This window comes from Talpa occidentalis, unplaced genomic scaffold (genome assembly GCF_014898055.3).
Source record: "Talpa occidentalis isolate TD23 unplaced genomic scaffold, MPIMG_talOcc4v2.1 talOcc4.2, whole genome shotgun sequence".
In the NCBI taxonomy this organism is placed as follows: domain Eukaryota; kingdom Metazoa; phylum Chordata; class Mammalia; order Eulipotyphla; family Talpidae; genus Talpa; species Talpa occidentalis.
In genome coordinates, this window is record NW_023602073.1 from 59,746,917 (window position 1) to 59,768,115 (window position 21,199).

At 48.8% G+C, this 21,199-nt stretch overlaps 1 protein-coding gene and 1 pseudogene across 1 annotated transcript in view; one reads left to right on the top strand and one right to left on the bottom strand.

The window, feature by feature from the left end:
* MDGA1 (MAM domain containing glycosylphosphatidylinositol anchor 1) overlaps positions 1–21,199 on the bottom strand; it is a 61,658-nt gene that overhangs the window by 17,024 nt on the left and 23,435 nt on the right. The window contains exons 2-7 of the mRNA XM_037519630.2: positions 12,537–12,676; positions 7,324–7,498; positions 5,515–5,711; positions 4,631–4,763; positions 4,111–4,380; positions 1,694–2,023 (exon numbers count right to left, since the gene is read on the bottom strand). Of these exons, the coding sequence (XP_037375527.1) occupies positions 1,694–2,023; positions 4,111–4,380; positions 4,631–4,763; positions 5,515–5,711; positions 7,324–7,498; positions 12,537–12,676 (1,245 nt within the window). The remainder of the gene's footprint in view (positions 1–1,693; positions 2,024–4,110; positions 4,381–4,630; positions 4,764–5,514; positions 5,712–7,323; positions 7,499–12,536; positions 12,677–21,199) is intronic.
* On the top strand, positions 16,117–16,214 carry LOC119253612 (U6 spliceosomal RNA; annotated as a pseudogene).

Genomic DNA, 21,199 nt, shown 5'->3' on the forward strand with positions numbered 1-21,199 from the left:
AAATCCTTAAAATGTGTTCATGCCCTAGGGATCAGATCTATGAGCCAAATAGAGGAAATGGCCCTGTGCCCTATTGGTTGTCCTATTTCTAAAACATCACAGCTCCCAACGCTTCTGAATCTCCCCACCCCCCAATCTCTTGCCTGAAGCCACAAGGCCTTCAGGTTAAAACCTCCTTGGTTCTGCAAACAAGGCCCTCATGCTATGACCTCTGCCACCCCCAGCCTTGTCTTCATTCTCCCATCCCATGTCCCAGCCATGAGATCCACTTGTAAGGAACACACTCCCTGGACATGCTAGTCTCATATACCTTGGGGGCCCTCTATCTGTTCTCTCCTGGGCTAGTTCCCCTACCCAGCAAATGCTCACAAAGAGAAAAGCCTCCTCCGACAGGCCTTTCCTGGCGCCCCCAGGCAGCTGGTCTTCCTCTAGTGTTCCCAGGATGCTCTGCAGACCCACCTTTAACCCCTGTATCCTACTTCCAAGGGTTGCCCTTCCATTTCCTGCCTTACCCCATCTTTTCCCAACAGATCTGTCTCCCTAGCTAGGGACGAAACTCTGAGGATGAGTCTGTGGTGTCTTTATCTCAGTCACAAGCTTTTTACACAGGGCCTGGCACAAAGAGACTTGAAGAATGGGTTTGAGGATTCTGTGGGGGCCTGGTTCACTCCCAAACCCTACCCCAAGTCACTCTTCTGGAAGCCTTTCCTGACTCCTGCAGCTTCACCTGGCCTCTCCTTGTGCAGCTGTCAGGATGAGAGTGATCTCCAAGGCTATCCAGCTCAGTCTTTCATGGAGAAGCTGAGGCCCACAGAGTTGAAGAAGCATAGCCAAAGTTAGGTAGCTCCTAAGTGCAAGGTGCTAGGGCTGGAGATGAGATTCTAGAGGCCCTCCCCAAAGTCGTTCCCTCCAAGCTCTTGTCATCCTCAGAGTAAACCTTTCAAGGTGGGGGAGAGAGGGGACTGCTGAGGACAGGCCCTGAAGTCAGACTGCCTGGGTTTGAATGGCAGCTCCCCCATTTATTATTGTGCTACCTTGGGTACGTTTCTTCATCTTTAAAATTAGAAAATAAATTGATTTACCTTATAAGGCAAATCATGGAGACAAATGAGATAAATATGAAATCCCACATAGTAAATACTCAATAAATGTTAGCCATTTTATTCCATTATTATTTGTATTATTGGACTAAAGCCCAAATCCCCGGCATAATCTGGCCCCTGTCAACCTCTACTCTCACTCCCTTCTCCCAGCCACACTCTCCTTCCTACATTTCTCAAAATAGTCCACACAATCTCCTGCCTCAGTGCCTTTGCACAGGCTGATTATTTGGCTTGCCTTTCTCTTCCACTCTCCCTTGCTTTCCTTTGCTAGTAAACTCCTGCTCCTCTTTCATATGCCAGGCCACAGATTCTTTCCTGACCCTCATGTATTATAGTTTGCCATGATATGTTGATTTATGAGATATATGAAAAATATCTACTTTCCTATAAGTTCAATGAAGGCAGTCCTGCTTTACCCACCATTCTAACCCAGCACCTAATACAGTGCCTGACATAAAATAGGCACTTAATAAATGTGTGTGGCATGAGCAAATGGTGACCTCCGTTTGTTCTCAAACTGCTGCCCCCACCTCCCCTCCATGAGTCTCTCCAGTTTCCTCATATCTTCACAAAACCCCTCAGCTGCCTACCTGTCTCGGAGGAGATGTTAACCTCCACGCTGAGGTCGGGCACAGGTGCCCCTGGGAAGGAAGCCACACACAGGTAGGTGCCATAGTCGCTGAAGTGCAGGTCAATGAGTTCCAGGCTGCTAGTGACAGCAGGCAACTCGGGGTCATTTCGGGTCACCAGCAGCCTCTTGGACATGCGTGCTGGCTTGCCATTCTTGAACCACTGGTAGGTCACCTTCTCCTGGGGTACTGCATCCACGTGGCATGACAGCTTCAGGTCCTGGCCCAGCTGTATATTCTCGCTCTCTTTGATCACGTCTGGGGTGATCTGGAATGTGGCGTTCTTCATGGCTATAGGCGGATGGGAAGGGAAGGGTGGCTGGAGCTGGACCAAAATTGGTGGGGAGGGAGGGTATGACCCATCCCTTGCCAAATCTAGTTCATTCCCTCGACCTGGCCCTCCTGGAAGGTGGGGGTCACAACCCCTTTGCCCCCCGGGGGGGGAAACATTAATTTATTTTCTTGGCTTGGAAATTGTTCTCTTTTCTCAGTTGCATTTCCAAATAGAAAAATGGCATTAGAAATAATTACAGTTACTACTGACTGAACACACACTATGTGAGAGGCACTGTTCTAAGCACTTTGCATAGGTTTACTCATTTAACCCATCCCACTCTCCTTGAGGGAGGCACTCTATTGTCCCCATCTTACAAAGGAGGGAACTGAGGCTCAGACCAGCTAATTAACTTACCCAGAGGAGTAGCAAACCTTGAATTCAAACTCAGCCTACTCTCTTACCCACTACACTGTTTTATTTTTATTGTTGCTTTAAACCTTGAACATGCAAAATACAAATTTTGGAAAGATGCCACAGAAGGTCACAGCGGTTCTGCCTGGAGAGTGAAACTGAAGGGGAAATTTTTTTTTTAAAGATTTATTTTTTATTTATACAAGAACCGGGATACAGACCAGATGTGCGGGAGCGTGAGAGGATTCACCAGAGACAGTGCGGGGAACAAAACAGGCAGACTGACAAAATACACTGCTGAGGGGAGCAGCGGGTGTGACAGGAGAGGTCTGCCGCACCATGTGGGACCCTCACCGGCTGGCCAGGATCGAACTGGCACTGCAGAAACTGCGGACAGCTTCACAGCGCTGTGCTCAACCGCCTGCACCACCAGGGGAGGACCCTGAAGGGGAAATTTTGATTTGCACATTTTATCCCTGTTTGACTCTTGACAACCAGTCTGCTCAATTTTAAAGTCTGTGATATTTCATAATAAAAATAATATTATTTTACATGTACTTATATAAAAACACAAGTTTGCAAAAGTTTTAAGTCTAGCCTCTTAAAAATCTGAATATTATTTGATGTAATCCAAGAGAAGACTTAATGTTGGGTGCTAACTGGACTGAACAGTGGCACAGCAGCCGTAAATCTGCCCGGCAAAGCAGGTTGGATATCACCCTAAGAGGTGACCATAAGTATTTGATAGAAATGCCAATGCCATCAACCCAGATTGTAAAGGCCAAATGGAATCAGGTGGAGAAAAATAATCTGATGGGAAAAGTACCACCAAAGGAAAAGGTAGTCATCAGAGACAAAAATCTGACTACTTTCTTTCTCGCCCCCATTAAGTAAAAAGTCATAGGGAAGTATTTCCTTTTGGTGAAGAAGGTCAGGGACAGGTGGATGAGAGATGAACATAGTCCATTTCATAAGAAGACTCTTAATTGAATTTGACAGATGTTGTATTTAATTAATATACAATATCCTAAAGTTGAACAAATGAGAGAATGTAAACTCTCCTCTTTTAAGCAGAGTGGCAAAATCACGATCATATTGAGCAGGTAATGTTAACTAGTGAGGCTGAAGTTTAGTAAGGAAAGTGTATTTCTTTAATCATGCTCCAAGTTTTGTATCATTTTTACATTTGGTTATCATCTTCAGATTCATAGAAATGAATGTTGATAAAGATTTACATATAAGGTATGTGGAAATGTGTGTTATTTTCACTTTAATTTCCTTAATCATCTAGAAACCATTATATAGGAAGAAAGTCAGGAAGTTTCTGTTGGAGACTAGCATACCCACGTTTAGCTTTCTGCAGCCTCAGTTGCTCAATTTAAAAAAAAAATGTAGGTAACCAACACCAGCCCTTCCTTCTTCTTACAAAGCCCTTCCTGGGTGGGACTGTTGCGGTTACATTTGGAAACGTAGATTGCAAACTGTAAATAAAACTTTACACAAATTTTAGCCCTGCCATCTGCTGGCAGACACCTGAATTGCAGGGAAATCAAAGTGGACTGTGCCTCCTCAGCGTGTTTCGCCTACCAAGGGGAAGCAGATGCTCTTTTCCCATTTCACTGGCAGTTCCTGGAGGATGGGGATCCTATCTGCCCTGTGAGTTCCCTCCCACCCCTTAGGAGCCACGTACATCGCACCAGCAGGTTGACGGTCTTCTTGGCAGGGTTGCCCACATTGTTGGTGGCTGTGCAGTTGTAGTAGCCAGAGTCTCGGGCCTGCACTGAAGGGATGCTGAGGGTGCCACCCAGCGCCAAAGCACCCAGGGGCAGCGGGCCTGGCCCATGGGACCACTGCAGCTGGGGGAGGGGGTCACCGCCTGTCAGCAGACACTGCACCGTCACATTCTCCCCGGGGTTCACCACCAGAGTTTCGTTCACAGACAGCTTCAGGGCTGGCGGTGCTAAGAGGACAATGAGTGGGGTCTAAGGGGACTGTGAAGCAGGGCTGGATGTGGGGGAATGAGGGAGGTAGGGAAGCAGGGGAGTTGGGGAAGGCCTGGGGGGAGGAAAGAGGAGAGAAGGCAGGGAGCATGCAGAGGGGAGGAGGGGCCGCACCAGTGATGCCATGCCTAGGGCACGGGTGGGGCAGTGACTCCTGGTTGGGGAGTCAGTCCAGCAGGGCCAGGGGTATGGGTGGGGAAGTACCCTTACCTGTAGTGTTGGTGAGCCGGAAGGTGATGGCCTTGTCGGGGATGCCGCACACATTGCGCACCGACACCTGGCAGGTATAGCTGGCGTAGTCCTGGGGCCGCAGGTTCTTCAGCTTCAGGACCTTGGTCTCCCCCTGGGCAGCAGTGGACCACTGGGGTGAGGGGTCTGCTTGGGTCGCCACACACATTCACCCAGCACGAGAGGTTAAAGCAAATGTCTATTCTAATCCCTCTCTTTCCCAACCTCCACACCATTTATCCCCAGGAAGGCTGAGCCTGGGGTGGATGTCACACTCTCCATTCCCTCGGCTTCTCTGGGTCTGAGGTGCCCCCTAACCAGGACCAGGTCTCAGTTTCTCCACTCTGGGAAATGGAGGGGTAAGAAGGGAATCTTGCTCTGTCTTATAACCCACACAAACATGGAGCTGGCCCTCAGGTTGCAGCCTCATGTGGAGCTCTGAAAGCCCAGGACGGTTTCATCACCATCTCCTGGGATGGCAGGGGGCCTATGACAAGCAGTCATCTCTCTGCTCCCAACTCCTGCTGCACCTACTGTGGATTCCCAATACTCTGCCACCAGCAGTGAGTAGAAAGGACTTGCCTACCTCTGGGAATGCCTTTCCTAAACTTCCAGGAGAGCATGTTGCCTTGGGGGCCTTCCTGTTCCCACCACTGCTCTCTGATCTGTCCCAATTTCACCAGATTGGAGTTGTGTGAAGCCCAACTAGAATGCGTGCCTCTGCCAGAAGAGAACTGCTGGAGTCTGGCAAGCCCAAGAGCTCCAGGTGATGAGGCTCAGTCCCCATGCCCCCCTCCCTTGTTGGGTACAGGCAGAAGAGTGTGGGGGGGGGCCTCGAGGAGACCAGGCCAGCATCCCATCCTGACCTGGGTGTAGAGGGGCTCATAGATGTCCACCCCATTGTCCTGGCTGTGGGACAGGGTGTCGGAGCCCCGCTTCCAGATGAAGCGGGCAGGTGGGTTGGAGTTGACAGTGCAGCGCAGGAACACCGTCTTCTCTTGGTAGAAGTTGCCTCGAACATCGCTCACCGTCTGATGCACCGTCAGCACTGGCTCATCCAGATCTGCAAGGGCATAGCCCTGATGGAGTCAGAGCTGGGTGACCCAGGATTGGGGGGGAGGTGTTGGGCTCCTGTAACCTCTAGGAAGATCTGAGCCACCCTCAGGCTCAGAGCACCCAGATGCTCTCCCAGCCCTGCAGGCTTGACTAACATGTTAAGGGCAGGGGACTGGACTTGATGGCTTTCCATTCATCCCTCCCCAGGGACGTGCATGGAATATGTCAGAGACTGGAAACCCTGGTTCAAATCCCAGGTTCACTATTAACTAACTTGCAGTGTGACCTGAATAAGTCCCGTCTGTCACCGATAAACTGACTAGTGGTTCTTGCCTCTGTTTGCACAAGAGAATTACATGGAGATTTTCTTTTTAAGACTGATGCCTAGCAGAGTTCACTGATGATGTCAGAATAGTGATTGTGTCTGGGGGGATCATTGATTGGGAGGGGGCATGAGGGAACTTTCTAGGGTCCTGGAAATGCTATATATCTTCAACTGGATGTGCTTACACATGCGTGTACAATAAGAAAGAATTCATTGAACTGTACACTTAAGATCATTGAAGTCTATTGGATTTAGGTTAATCTCTCATTTTAAAAAGTTTAAGGAAAAAAATCCCAGTGTCAGGGTCCCACATCCAATCAATTACATCAGAATCTCTGGAAGTGGGACTCTCTGGAAGTGGGACAAGACATCAGAATTGTTTTTTGAAAGATCCTCTCGAGATTGCAATGTGCAGCCAGGGTTGTGAGCCAGAGGCACCAACACTCCACATTCTGATTTTCTAGAACAAATGTCCCATCATCCCATTACAATCTGTCCTCCTTACATGGGCCACTTGGACAGAAGTGATGACCAGGCCAAGGGCAAAGAAGGTGAAGCCCAGGCCATACCCACCAGCCCCTGCTGCTCCAATAACTACAGTAGTGAACCAATGACTCTCAGTTCCAGGGCTTGGCAGGGCTCTGGGTGTCTGACTAAGGTCAGAACAGGTGTGGGGTTCCAGTGCTCACCACTCTATAGGGGAGAATGTTTAATGGTTAGGCTTGCTGCAGACATTAGGAAAATGTCAGATAGACCCTGGAGCCTGGCCTTACATCTTCTGGGTACCTGGGTCAGCCTGGATGGGCATAGAGGTGGATGGGGAGATAGCTTTGGAAATAAAGGGACTATCCATGGAGCAGGTAGGGTCTAGAGGCTTCGCATCCAACCAGCAGCAAGGGGTGAAGGGTACCTGGTCCTGCAGGTAGTGGCATAGGGAAGTCTCTGGGTTGCTCCTGGGACAAAAGCAGACACTTGTACTACTGTGGGAAGGACACAGACCATAAGGAGACCTGTGGGTGAGCAAGTCTCCATGCCTTGTTACCTCAGTTTCTTCATCTGTGGAATGGGTGTAATCCTGCCCTGCTCTCCCTAACACTTCAGAGGGATGTAGCCAGGTTCACAGAGAACCATGTGAGAGACATAGCAGAGATGCCTGTCTAGTTCTGAAGAGCTTCTACAGATGTCTTCTACCAAGGTGCTGCTTCTGCATCTTCCCCTCAACTCCTCCTTCACTACCTAACCCCTTGGGGGCCAATGCCAGACCCGGGAATGGACTGGATGGGCCAGGACTCACACTGCACGTCCACGCGGATGGACTTGATGGCGGGCACACCCACGCCGTTCTCCGCTTTGCAGTAGTAGCGGCCGCCCTGCGTGCGCGCGATGCGCTCGATGCGCAGCGTCTCGTTGAACACAGAGGTCTCCTGGAACTTGTCCGAGGCGCTGCCCGCCGTCTTGGTCCACCGCACCTGGCCCCGGGCGGGGCAGAATCAGACACTGTGTGAGGGTGGGGTCTCCAGGGTGAAGGCCCTGCATCTGTCTCTGCCCCATACTCTTTTCACTCTTTGTGTGGGGACACACAAAGGCCTAGGAAGCTAAGCCGAACAGACTCTTGGGGTTGCATAGGTGGTGTAGGAGGCTCGGTGAAGAGCTTGGGGAATCTGGGGTCAGATGGAAAGGGCTTTAAAGTATGTGCAGTGGTTGGATGGTGGGTGGTTGGGCAAGCTACCTAATTTATTCTGTCTTCCTTTCCTCCTCTGTAAAATGTTTGCCCTGCTCCGAGGGTTACTAGTAAATGAGTATATACTTAGCGCCTGGAAGACTAACTTAATATAGTTGTTCTATCATTCCACTTACTAGCTTAGGGGACTTGGGTAGGTTATTCATCACTCAGTTTCAGATTTCTCATGTGTGAAAGAGTCTGTATGGTCGCCAGCCTCCATGATGGTCCCCAGTGATGCCTGCCTCAGGGATCCCTTCCTATTTTCAACCAGGGATGGTCTGTGTGACCAGTAGGACAGGCCAGGTATGATGGTATGTCACTTCCAAGATCAGATTATAAAAGACTGATATCCATCTTGGTCGCCATCCCCAGTCACTTGCTCAGGAGAAAGCCAGCTGTAGCCCTGTGAAGAAGCCCACCTATGAAGGGACAGAAGCCTCGGGCAGCAGCCAGGGGAGTTAGCTTGGAAGTGGAGCCTTCAAGTCCTAGTCAGTCCTCAGATGACTGCAGCCTCCTGAGAGACCCTGAGCCAGAACTAGCCAGGCAAGTGGCTCCTCGATTCCCATCCTGCAGGAACTGTGAGATAACAAGGGTTTTTTTGTTTGTTTTTTTTTTTTTTTTTGAAGTCCCTATGTTTTTGGAGTATTTATTATGCAGCAATAGAATACTAACATATCAGAGACTCCCTGGTGGTGCAAAGGGTTAAGTGTCAGCACTATGAAGCTATCCACAACTACTGCAGCACAGGTTCTATCCCTGGCCAGGGAGGTGACTCACATGGTGCAGCAGACCTCTCCTGTCTCACCCGCTGCTCCCCTCAGCAGTGTATTTTAGTCAATCTGCCTGATCTGTTCACCACTCTGTCTCTGGTGAATCCTCTTACCCTCGCACCTCTGGCCTGTACCCCAGTTCTTGTATACATAAATAAATAAATCTTTTTAAAAAAGGAAAACTAACATATCATAATATCCACTTTGCAGGTTATTGTGAGGTTTAGAAAGAAAGCACGTATGTGTGGTGCCTGGTGTACATTATTCTCTCAAATTTCTGTTATTAGTAGTACTGCCTTGGAGAATGGGAAAAGATGAAGGGTCACACAGAAACTGCAGCTACTGCCTGAAGTACCAAAGGTCTGAGAAGATTGGTTCCAGATAATATCTTAAGGATTAGGGCAGGGGACCTTCCCATCTTAGAGTTGGTCAGTGTTTCTTAGTACAGAGACAGGGCAAGGGCCCTGATCCCAGTGAACAGATCGAGTTATAGGTCATAAAAACAACAAGATTGGGGAGAAGTGGGTGAAAGGGCAAACTTTTGGTGCAGGGAGGGGTCACTGCAGGCCACAGTGTTGCTACTCATCACCTCCCCACCTAGAGACTACAAAACTTTGGGAAGGCTACGGGCAGTTTCAGGCAATCACACTTAGGTCAGAAGGTGTTTTGGAGAGAGAACAGGCCAGAAAAATTTCATTTTCTTTTTGTAGTTGACATTTTGTAGGTTGCTGTGACTTGTCTAGATGAGGTAAGTTTATGTACTGCTTAGGACATGGTTTGCTTTATATCCTGGTTCATGGCTTTCTCAGTTCTACAAAATTCTCAGCTCTTATCTCTAAATTGCTCTCTAAGTCATCTCTAGTCTGTCCTCGCAGCATGCCTAAGTTTATGTTGTAGTTTCTCATTCTGACCTCCCTCCCACCTTCTTGTTCACAGTTTTCCATCTCTTTGTCTTCTCCAATGCATTGTGGCCAATTTCCTCATATCCATCATCCTGTTCAGTAATTTTCTCTTTAGCTATCACTATAGTATTGAAGTCAAATTTTTCAAACCACTGTATTATTTTTATTTATAGGATTTCTAATTGCTTTTTTCCATAGCTAACTGATCAGGTTTTAACTGTCTTACAGATTCTGTTCCTTCCATTATCTCTTTAAACATTGTAAATATAGTTATTTTATTTTATTTTTTAAAGATTTATTTATTTATGCATACAAGAACTGGGATACAGGCCAGAGGTGTGTTGGGGGGGGTGGTGAGAGGATTCACCAGAGACAGAGTGGGGAACAGAGCAGGCAGATCAACTGAAATACATTGCTGAGGGGAGCAGTGTATTCGATCCCTAGCCGGCTGGGGATCGAACTCGTGCTGCAGTGGCTGTTGATAGCTTCATAGGTTGTGCCTTAACCCCTTGTGCCACCAGGGAGGCCCAACATAGTTATTTTAAAGATCCTGTCAAGTTGCTCTGTCATCTCTGCTGTCTCCAATATTAATTGTGTGATTATTTACATCAAGGAACTGACTATCCTGGTATTCTATTTTTAAATGTGTTTTAAATTTTTTACTGCACTGGTTTGTAATAAGTGGGAATTATCTTTCACGGAAGTCCCACTTGGGCCCTTAAAGGTCTGTCTGTGGTATAGTTTTATGATTGTCGATGCCCAAAATATGTAGGTTCACAGATTCCAATCAGATTTTATACTAGTTTCTTATGTTAGGGTTTCTTCACCCCTTGGACAGTGCAAGACAGAGACAGGCTTGGGATCAAGCTCTGTCTCAGATGACTGCACCCACATCCCGAAGTAGAGAGTCCACACCCTGCTGTGATTCTGGGTTGTAGAACAAAGATCTTCTAGTTCCAATTCATAGGTGGTACCACTCTTGTTGAACTTATGGCTTTAGGTAGTTCCAGACATGAATAAACTGGTGGCCTCTACTCATACCTTTCCCCAACATGTGTCTTAACACCACTATCCCTGAGGTGAGAATGCAGCCCAAGTCCCTCCTAGGACCAAGTTCCTCAATTGCCCTAGCTCTGAATTCCTTCTTTGTTTAGGCCCCTAAAAAGAGATCTCCTCTTTCTTGCTATTTGTTTGGATTGGGAATTCTATGCCCACTCAGTCCCCAATCCTGACCACAGCGTGATCCATCAGACAGTATTCCCTCTTCCCTACTAGACCAGATGCTCTGTAGATACAGAAACTGAAGCTATGTCCTGAGGGGCCATAGAAGGACATGGCACTAGCAGGTGCTCGATAAATATTTGTTGTGGTGAAATGAGCAAAAAAAGGAGCTAGAGACCAATTTAGGAAAGGTAAGCAACAATGCCAAAAGCAGGGGTAAACTGGGTATACTTGGGCAAGTTCAACTGGGGCACAGGGTATGTGGAAGAGAGTAGTGGGAGACCACACAGGAAAAAAAGGGAGGGGCTGGATGGTGGGCATCTTCCCTTCCATCTCTGGGAGCCTGAACTGGATCTGGTAAGCAATGGAGAGCTATGAAGGCTTCTGAGCAAGGGAGTGAGATGACACAGCAGGTTTGGGATGTTAACTCCAGAGAAGGGTGCAAGAATGGCCTGGAAGGGAGATGTGGGGGAATGGGAGGCCAGTTAGAGCCCACTGTCATGGTTCAAAGGACAGCACTGAAGGGAAATGAAGAATAGAGAGGAGAAGACGTATGTAAGAGACATAAAAAGAGAGGCCTGTGAGGCTGGCTCAGTGTGGGGAATGAGGATCCAATATGAAACGAAAGGCTTGAACCTAGTTAACAAGTGAAACAATGGAAATAGAAAAAGGTGTGTGCGTTTGCACAGTCACAGCCACGACACACACGCAACGGCCACAATAACAGCTAACACACATGCAAGGTACACAAGGGGACACACCAAGAGAGCCAGTGCAGCCTGAGAGAGAGAGGGCCCAGCTGCCTCCCCGGTGCAAGGGAAGACTGGCCGCAGTAGCCACACTGACACGGACACGAGCCTGAAGGCCTGCGGCGCTGTTTCACTTCTAAACAAACCTTTGAGAAGGAGCGAGTGGTGATAATAGTTTCAGGTTGAAATAATCCCTAGGGACTTCCTTGTCCATCTGCTCAACAAAAGTCAAATCTACTACGGTCCTCCCTCCCCCCAAATTATCCCCAAAAAGGACCTCCCATTTCACTGTGTTTCCCAGGATCATATTGAAACCTCTTCTGCTGCTACTGAAGATCATAGTCACTCACCAAAAAATTCTATCCACCCTGCAGGCCCCGCTACCTGTCTCCTCGCCTCAGCATTCAGTGATAACCGGCCAACACTTCCTGCCTGGACCTCACACTTGGTCTGGGACAAAATTCGCCTTGCTTTTCCAGATAAGTCACCATGTGTTGCCTTCCAGTCACTGTGAGTCTTTTAACTCTAAGAGTGTGGGGCTTGCCTACCAGAAATAGAGATTGGATTCTCTCTTTGATAACCCCTGGAGCGCTCAACCCAATGTTAGAAATGCTGGGAGGAAGTGTCCTCAGCTACAGAGAACACGGGTTCTAGATTCAAATTCTTCTCCTCCCTTTCAGGAGCCATTGACCTTGGGCGTCTGCCCAACCTCTCTGTGCTCTGACTTCCTCTGCTGTAAAATGGGGACACTAATGCCCCTTCACAGCATGGATGTGAGGACCCAAAGAGGAAAAATAGAGAAAGCACCTAGCAGAGTGTTTGGCACACAGGCCACCCTCAAACTTTGGTTGACTCTGCATCTGAAGGTGTTTCTGCTCACCAGAGACATGGAATGGAGAATTGAACAAGTGACATTTGATTTTTCCCCTCGGCTGTCAATGTTTTCAGGTGAGTGAGCCCACAGCCTTCAGCCCTTCTCCACAGAGTTTATTTTCCAGCTATTTCCCCAGATCATCTCCTGTCTTCTGTTTACTGGCTGCTGTCAGCTCGAGTCCCCAGCAACTCAAGCTCATGTCCCAGTGTGGGGGTGGGGCATGCAGCACCAAGGACAGGAGGGCCCAGCAAGGCCAGATGGGACCTACCTGGGGCCGAGGGTGCCCGGTGACAAGGCACTGCAGCACGAGGGTGTCCCCCTCCCGGATGGTGTAGACACGCTCACTGATGTTGTCCTCTTTCACCACACACGCCTGGCCTGCGTGCACGATCTGCGCCTGGGCTGGAGCTGGGGGAGAGAGAGGAGGTTTAAGCAAGAGACAGCAGTGTCGGAGGTGGGGCTCAGTGCCTCCTAAGTGTACTGGGGAAGGGTCAACCCAGGCCTCCCACGCCATTCTAGAGGCCTGACCCCACTGAGTTCAGGAACGCCTCTCCCAGACCTCCAAGCCGGAACCAGAAGGGCCAGGGATTCGGGGAAGGGGCAGTTCCTCCCCACCCCACGCGCCTTGCAAGACATCTGTGCTCTTCACTGGGCTGGTGAGGTGAAGGCTTTTTGTAATTTGTGCAGATTGGTATTTACTCAATGGGCATCATGTCATGGCAGCCCCCTGTGGGTGGGGCTGCTGGTACCCGACCCAGGTCCCTGTATGTGACAGGTCTATCCACCAACCCACCCCACCCCCAGCTGCTGGGAATGTTAGCTGCTAGGGACACAGAGTTCATCTTCCCCAGGAAATCACCCTTAGCTGGTGGGGACTGCCTGGGCCAGAAATGCCTTATAGTTTACCCTCTTCCCCAATGCTCGCATGCACACACACACACACACACACACACACCCCAATGACTGGTGGACACAGACCCCAGACCTCAAGATGGGATGACTGTGGAGCTATTCGTACTCTAGAGCCCCGGTGGGAACAGGCTGAGGCTAAATTGGTTGAACCACACTTTGCCTGGTTGTTTCCATCATCTCCTGAGAGCATTTTCTCAGCAATCACTTGCCTGAACCAACACCCCCTGCTCCCCACCCACCACCATCTCTGCTCTACTTTTAGGGAATCTAACCTCAGATCCCCGCTGATCACCACAGATACACCGTCCCCTCAAAGGCCTGCTACTTTCCCCCCCTTGCTTCTTGAGGCTGTGCAAGCCTCCTCTCCAAGGGAAGGAAGTTCTCACAGGGACCTAGAAGCTCTTAATATACTGTGGCTCCTTTCTGGACAGGACGGGGGCACTGGGGCTAGGATGTGACTCAGGGGGACCAAAGGAAAATGACTGAACTGGAAAAGTTCACAGCTCTTCCCTCATGTCTATCACCACTGTCTTAAGGGCAAGTCAGCCCCGAGCTCACCAAAGCTGGGGCTCTGGGAAAGAGGGTAAGACCCTCAAATTCACATTTGTCTGAAGGTGGAGAGAGTGGAGTTGGGAGTACTGATCCAGGGCATAAGGGACAAAAGCAATTGAAAACATTCTTTGTCCTCAAGAGGCACACAGAGATGAGACAACTATACATTAAATGTGCAACTTCCTCCAGGAAGCATTCCATGATTGACCTGTACCCTCATCCTTCTGTAACCATGGCTCCTCTTACACAACAACAAAGCATCAGATCTTGTGGCTATCAAATTCAGGATTCCTGTCTTTTCACTTACCAGGCTGTGAGCTTCATCTAGGTATCTCCAGCATAGGGCCTCGAATGCCACAGGCATTCAGTAAATGTTAGATGGATGAATTTACAAGAATATCTCATGGGGAAGGTCCTAAGCATCATAAGACAGATCCTAGGAGGTTAGAGGAGAGAGACAACCCCATCACAGAAGGAAGAATCACAGAAGACTCTATGGAAGAGGCAGCTTTCAAAACAGACCTTAGTGCAAACTTCATGTTAATTGCCAGAGCGGAATCCTAGATTGTATATTACCTGGGGTAAACCTTTGGGCCTTCTTTTTCTCATCTCTAAAGGAAGAGAATGCTACCAGCGCTGAGAACTCACGGGGTGCATGTGGCAATGACCCAAGATAAATGAAAAGTGCTTCGTAGAACTCTAGTGTGTTCCACAGATGCCACAGTAGCACCTTAATAATATCTCTCCCACCAAAGCTGAAGGGGCAGATGTGAACTAAGTGCAGAGGTGGGTCCATAGAGGCAGCCCCGCTGCAGGCCGCAAAGCTCATGGGACAGTAATTGGGAGTGACAGAGGCCATGGTAAACCACAAAAGTCTGCAAACAACAGCAGGTTCTGCAAACAGTGCTGACTCCACCATCCCAGAGTCTGATTGTCCAGGTGACCATCCTGCTTACCTGTGGCCACAGAGAAATGATCGTAGGCTAGTGGTCAGGGGGCAAGTTGCCTGACTTTGAGCAAGTCAGATTTCCATGGGCCTCAGTTTCTTTACATGAGAGAGGAGGTGGATTTGGTGAACTCTGAGATCTTTTTCAACTGACACTTTCTATGAATTTTGTAATCAGGGTATAGTTTCTAAATAAGAAGCATCTAAGAATCTGGGGGAATGGGTCTGAAACTGTCATACCCTGAATGAAAATACACCAGTATCACCACGACGTGCAAGAGAGAGCCGTCTGTCCCAGCCGTCTGTCCTAGGACCTGGGAAATCTCATCAGGAAGCAACCCACCAAAGCATGACATGCATGCCAGCCGCTGATGAGACCATAATGTCTGCAAGAGGCCTGAGGTGCCTCTTGACAAGGAAGATATTGATTTAACAGGCTCCAATGGAAAATAAACTGTAATCTTGGATACTGTGACTTGCCTGTGGCCAGGCAGTGTTGTAAGGGCAAGCTTTGGTGACGATAAAGAATATTGAAAAAGAGCTGGACTTTCTTAGGGTCCAGCCAACATAGGTCAGAAAATATAGGGCTTTGTCAGTTGACAGAAAGCCTCTGGCCACCTGACAGTGTATTTCCTCAATGGAGACAGAGGTGGAGCCCTTCACAAATTTGGATGTGATCATCATCATATGGATGACGACACCATTAAAACTATCCAACTCCTTTTGATGCCGTTACCTGGTGGCCAAGGGGTTAAGACATAACCTATGAAGCTATCCACAGCCACTTCAGTATGAGTTCGATCCCTGGCCAGGGAGCTATCCACAGGATGCAGCAGACCTCTCCTGTCTTGTCCACTGCTCCCTTCAGCAGTGTATTTCAGTCAATCCGCTTGTTCTGTTCCCCACTCTGTCTCTGGTGAATCCCCCCATCCCCCTACACCTCTGGCCTATACCCCAGTTCTTGTATACATAAATAAATAAATCTTAAAAAAAAAAAAAGACTCTTTAGCTTTAAAATGGTAGAACTGCTTTGGGACAGATTTGGGCAGGAGCTACTGGACAAAACAAATGTATCTACCCCGTGACCCAGCAATTCCACTCTTGGTTATGTACCCAGCAGAAATGAGTGCTATCACCACCAAACAGTAGGTCCCAGAATATTCATAGCAGCTGTATTTGTATAGCTAAAAGCAAGAGGCATCAAGAGTAGCAGAGGCAAAAAATTCTGGTATCTTCCCACAGTGGAATATTACACAGAAATTTTTAAAAATGAGCTACTACTGATAGACACAGTGAGGCTGTCAAATCTCCAGGCACAATTTCAGTGAAAGAACTCAGAAACAAAAAAGTAAATAGTACGTGCTTTCGTGTATTTGCAATTCAAAACTGGAAAAAAACAGCTTTACAGTAACAGAGATCCAAGCAGCGGTTGCCCTTGATGGCTTCAGCAACACAAACACTAAAACTGGAACGGAGAGCATTAGCATGCCCCTGCGCATGGGTGGCATAGAAATTCATGACATGTTCCATATTTTTAAAATCACAAGTAAAAACAAATAACAAACAGCGTTTGCCCTTGGGTGGGGGAAGGGGTGGGAGATTATTTGCTGGGCACAAATGAACTTTCTGGGGAGAAGGTGGGACCCCTTCCAGTGGAATGAAAATGTTCTACATCTTTTTTTTTTTAGAAAATGGAAGAAACTTTTTTTTTTTAAAGATTTATTTATTTATTTATTTATACAAGCACTGGGTACAGTCAGAAGCGCAGGAGGGTGAGAGAATTCACCAGAGCCAGAGCGGGGAGCAGAGCAGGCAGAAGGACCGAAGTACACTGCTGAGGGGAGCAGCGGGCGGCAGGAGAGGTCTGCGCGCCATGTGGGACCCTCCTCTGGTGGCCGGGGAGCAGCCGGGGAATGAACTGGCACCGCAGAGGCCGCGGGCATCTTCACAACCCAGCGCTCAACCGCTGCGCCACCGGGGAGGCCCTGTTCTACATCTTAAACTGAGCAGCAGTGATGTGGATGGATAGACATGCATCATGTTATTTACTTAAGAGTTTATCATGTTTATGTTAAATTTCAATTTTTTTAAAAAAAATGCCTTCGACCTTGCTTATGGGGTGATCCTATTTCTGCTGGTGACACAAACCATTACAAGTCTCCACTTCCTTTACTCCAACTCCTCCTTGAAAAGTCACTCCCTGTGCTGACTCCTAGGTGTAGATTTTCCTCCTGGAGGGAGGACCGGCCCCCTCACTTGGTATTTCAGCTTGCCCACCATCCTCTGATGAGTTCCCTTAGCTTGAGTCAGTCTCCCCAACTCTGCTCACCCTAGAAGGGCTAGAACCATGAACCAATGGAGACCCTATGAAGTCACAGGCACCCACATAACCTCAACCTCCAGTTCTGCACACCCCAGGAAGGCAGTGCCAGCGGCAACATCCTCTGTTTCCAAAGGCAACCAGGCCAGGGTGTGTGTCAAGAGGCTCCATGACATAATCCCTTCATTCAGTGGGTCAAACAACAAATGCTTCGAGCCAGTCACTGTGCTGGGTGCTGGAGAGACTGTCATGGAAAGCAAACAAGGGCAGCTCTGAAAGAGCATTGTTGGGGAGACAGACAGCAAACAAGGAAGCAGAAATGAACAAGATGGTTTCAGAGTGTGGTGAGTGCTATGACAACTCTAAAGCAGGCGATGTGACCAGGAACAGTGGGCAGAGGAGAGATCTGCTTTGGAGGGATGGAAAAAGCAGGGCAGAGAAGTCCCACATCTAGGACTAATTCCTGGCGCTAATCACCCACCCTGCTAGCTGGGTGATTTGGGCAAGTTACTTAACTTCTCTGAGTATCTCAGCCTCTTGTAAAGTGGGAATAATGACGCCTTCTCCCAGGGCTGGTATGAGAGTTTAATACAATATTTGTAAAACATATGGTCAAGCAGTATGTGCTCCCTCAATAAGTGACAGCTCCTGGCATGATTAAATGGAAGCAGGATTTGGGGACAGGAGACCACCCTCTGAAGTTCCCTCTATGTCCCAGGGATAGAGTTGTTCAAAGCAAATATTAAACCCGGTAGGGATATTTCATGAATATATTCAAAATTTATGTTGAGGGCTGTGCAGGGCTTCGGGGAATGGGAAAACAGGACAAGAGGGATGGAGGCCTTTCCTGACCTTCCCTCTTCCCACACTAGCACACTCAGCTTTCAGCAAGTTACTTTGTGACTTTCAGCAAGCTACTTAAGCCTTAGCTGTCTCACTTGTAAAATGGGGTTGTGAGAGGAATAAATAGGTAAACGCACATCAAGTGTTTAAAACAGCATCTGGTACATGGTCCTTAGTCTAAACAGCCAGCATAGTATCCTATAAATAATCCTGCCCTCCTCTCAAGAACCCCTTTTCCAGGAGCCTGCAAACACTTTGCATGGAAGGACACTGCCTTAGCTGCCACAGATGATGAGAGTTGGTCCATTCCTGGGGTGCAGCTTATTTCCAGGCTCCTCCCCTCAGTTCTGAAAGGCAGAAGGGCAAGTTGTATTTAGTCTCCTTGAGCAATCAAGGAAACAGTTCCAGAGAAGGGAATGCCCTGCCCAAGTCACTCCCTGAGACAGGACACTAGCAGAGTTGGGACTCGAACCCAGGTCTTCCACCTGCTAGCCTAGGATGCTGTGCACTGCCCAGTCCTCCACAGACTTCCCACCCCTGCCTGTGTCACCAGAGGAGCCTGTTGGAATGCATAGCCCCAGGTCTATACGAATGCACAGGTTCTGGCTCTTCAGGGCCTCAGAGTCTGTAACAAGGAATTTCAGGGGCGCAGCTAGACTTTAACATCTATGCCTGACACCACCCTGGGGGACAGTGAAAAGGACAGGGGTGGCAGCCAAGTATGTTTCCCTGCCTCTGGTCTGTGGGACCTCCTGTTTCACTCTTCAGAGTTCTATCAACAAACCCCACAGATAAGGAAAACCTCTGTGCATAATGTGCATCCACGGTCCATCGCAGAAGACTTTCACTGTCTGATAAGGACACTGCATGTTTCCCCTCTCAGAGACTCAGCACAGAGTATATCATTAAAGACTCTGAAAAGTCCTGCAGAAAACAGGTGACTTGGTTGAATCTAGTACTTTCCAAATTTATTTGACCATAAAGCCTTTCTTCCCAGAGTATCTCTTAACATCTTGTAAGATAGAAGTGCTCTTTTTAAAATGAGTGGAGAATGCTGATCTAAAGCACAGCACAAAACTAACAGCTGTAAGCCATGGAGCACGCCCCCGCCTCTGCCCCTTGGCGGAGAACAGTGGAGCAGCAATGAGAGATGGCACCCTCGGGGCGGCATGCTAACAAGGACAGTCAAGGTAGAAAGTGTCTCTGGCAGAACCAAAGTGCTTCTGGCCTATCAACTCATTCCTTTATTCCCTAAAAAGTGTTCACCCCAAATTGGAGGAGATGGTGGGCACTGCCAGCATCCCTAAAGCCCAGGAAGGGAAGGCACAAATTCTCAAGGACTCATGTTAAGGTGAATTCTCACTAGAATCAAGAAGGGGAATTTCACCAAGAACCCTCATCTTCCCATAAGAGAATTTGCTCCCCAGCTGCCAGCTGAGGGGTAAGGAGGGCTGTTAAGTGCACATGGTGGGGTGGGGAGTCAGTAGGCCATAGAACCACATAAGGCAGGCATTCAGCAAAGTAGATGGAAACCGTGATTAAAAGCTTTGCTTCAGCTTTCCTCCCTGGCCTGCATCTTAAAAGGTGAATCGTGGTGGGGGCTATTGTCCTCTTCCTCCTTCCCAACAGAGCAGAGTGTGGGGTGAGGGGAGGCAAGGAGAGAAAAGAAGAAGGTGCTGCAAGACTTTCCCACCTCAGTGGGGTTACCAGAGAGCAGGAGAAACACCACCCCCCTAACCACCTCCCACAAGTATCACTGTGTTCTGGGCCAGGGGCTATGGAAGCAGGATCTGTGTTCTGGCGGTGGCTTCCCCCAGACAGTCATCCAGCAAATCTTGTGAGTGTGAAGTACTGAGTTTGGAGCTAGGGATCCAGGGCGCTCTGGCACCCAGCCCTGCACCAGGACCGCTTACCGTCTAGAAGAGCTGGGTTAAGGACAAGGCCCGTGAAGGCGTGCTGAGAGGAGGGGTTGTGTGCCGAGCTGGAGACCCTGTTATGACTCACATCTCCCCCCACCTCCACCCACATAATACAATCCACCCAATAATACATAATATATTCCTATAACAATAGAGACATATTATAACAACAATTTACTCTGTGCCAGCTTTGGCTTATATCAATTATCTTATTTATTGCTCACAACAAGCCTGTTACCATTCTTATTTTTCAGATGGAGAAACTGAGCCTCAGCAAGGTTAAGTAAGTTGCCTGAGGACACTCCGCTGGTGTGGAGTGGGTCTGACTCTCACTTGTGTGCAGACCCCCATGTAGGGGGCATGGTGCTCGGGACTCAGGGCTCAAGTGCAGGACCTACATGTCTCTGGGTTGTTGGTTGGGCCAGTCCTGTGCAGCATCCTTAGAAACTATACCTCTCTCGCCCTCCCAGCTCCTGGTCCGCACATGTTTATCGATCCTTTTATGCATGTAATGCAAATGGACACTTAATAATTTAGCAGAGTTAACAGTGCTGAAATATTAACAGGCTTTTCTCTTTTAATTAGCTGATCAGAGAATGGCAGTCGGGGTCTGGGAGGAGACTCTCGGGGCAGAAGCCTGGATGGTTCCTCCTGCTACTCCAAGTCTCTCCTGCAGACCGTGGGCCTTTGACCATGGACTGCTCAGGTAAATGAACCCCACCCTTCAGTGCTTTCTGTAGTGGGGTTTGCCCTGCCTTCCCCACAGCCCTCATGGTCTGCAGAGTTAGCTGACATTTGTCATCCATTCACAGCCAGCTGGGTAGACCTGGTGACTTCTCAGGAGGGCTCTGAGTCTGGGGGATGTGCCATTTCTCTGCCAGGGAAACTAGTTTGACACATTGCCACCCACCCCACACCATGTCCTCTGGGCTGACCTTAATGCCCGTCATCTTGAGGGGCAGCAGCAGCTCGCTTCTGGGCATTCTCTGAAGTCACGAGACCTAGGTCCAAGGTGCTTCCCTCTCCATCCTCCCTCTCTGGCTACCTGGCCTCCCAACTCTTCAAAGGGCACACATCATTTCCTGTTAACTTGCAAGTGAGTCACCGATTCCTTCTGTCACGTGGCCTGAGCAGCTCACATGTGCAACGTGATCATGCATTAGGTCAGCACTAGGCTGGGCAGCCCCCAAAGGCACAGCCCTCCCCAGGGAGGAATCTCTGTCCTGCCCTTGCTGGACCATGCTCATGTCTGCTCTCACCACAAGGGTTTTGCTCATCAAAAGCAAACCCATATTCATCCAGGCTCCCTATTGACTGCAAAAATCTGCCCACCTCCCCACCCCCCATCTGAATATGTGTGCATGTGTGTGTGTGTGTGTGTGTGTATGTCTGACCTCTGGGTACAAGGGTGAGATATATATATATATATCTGACCTCTG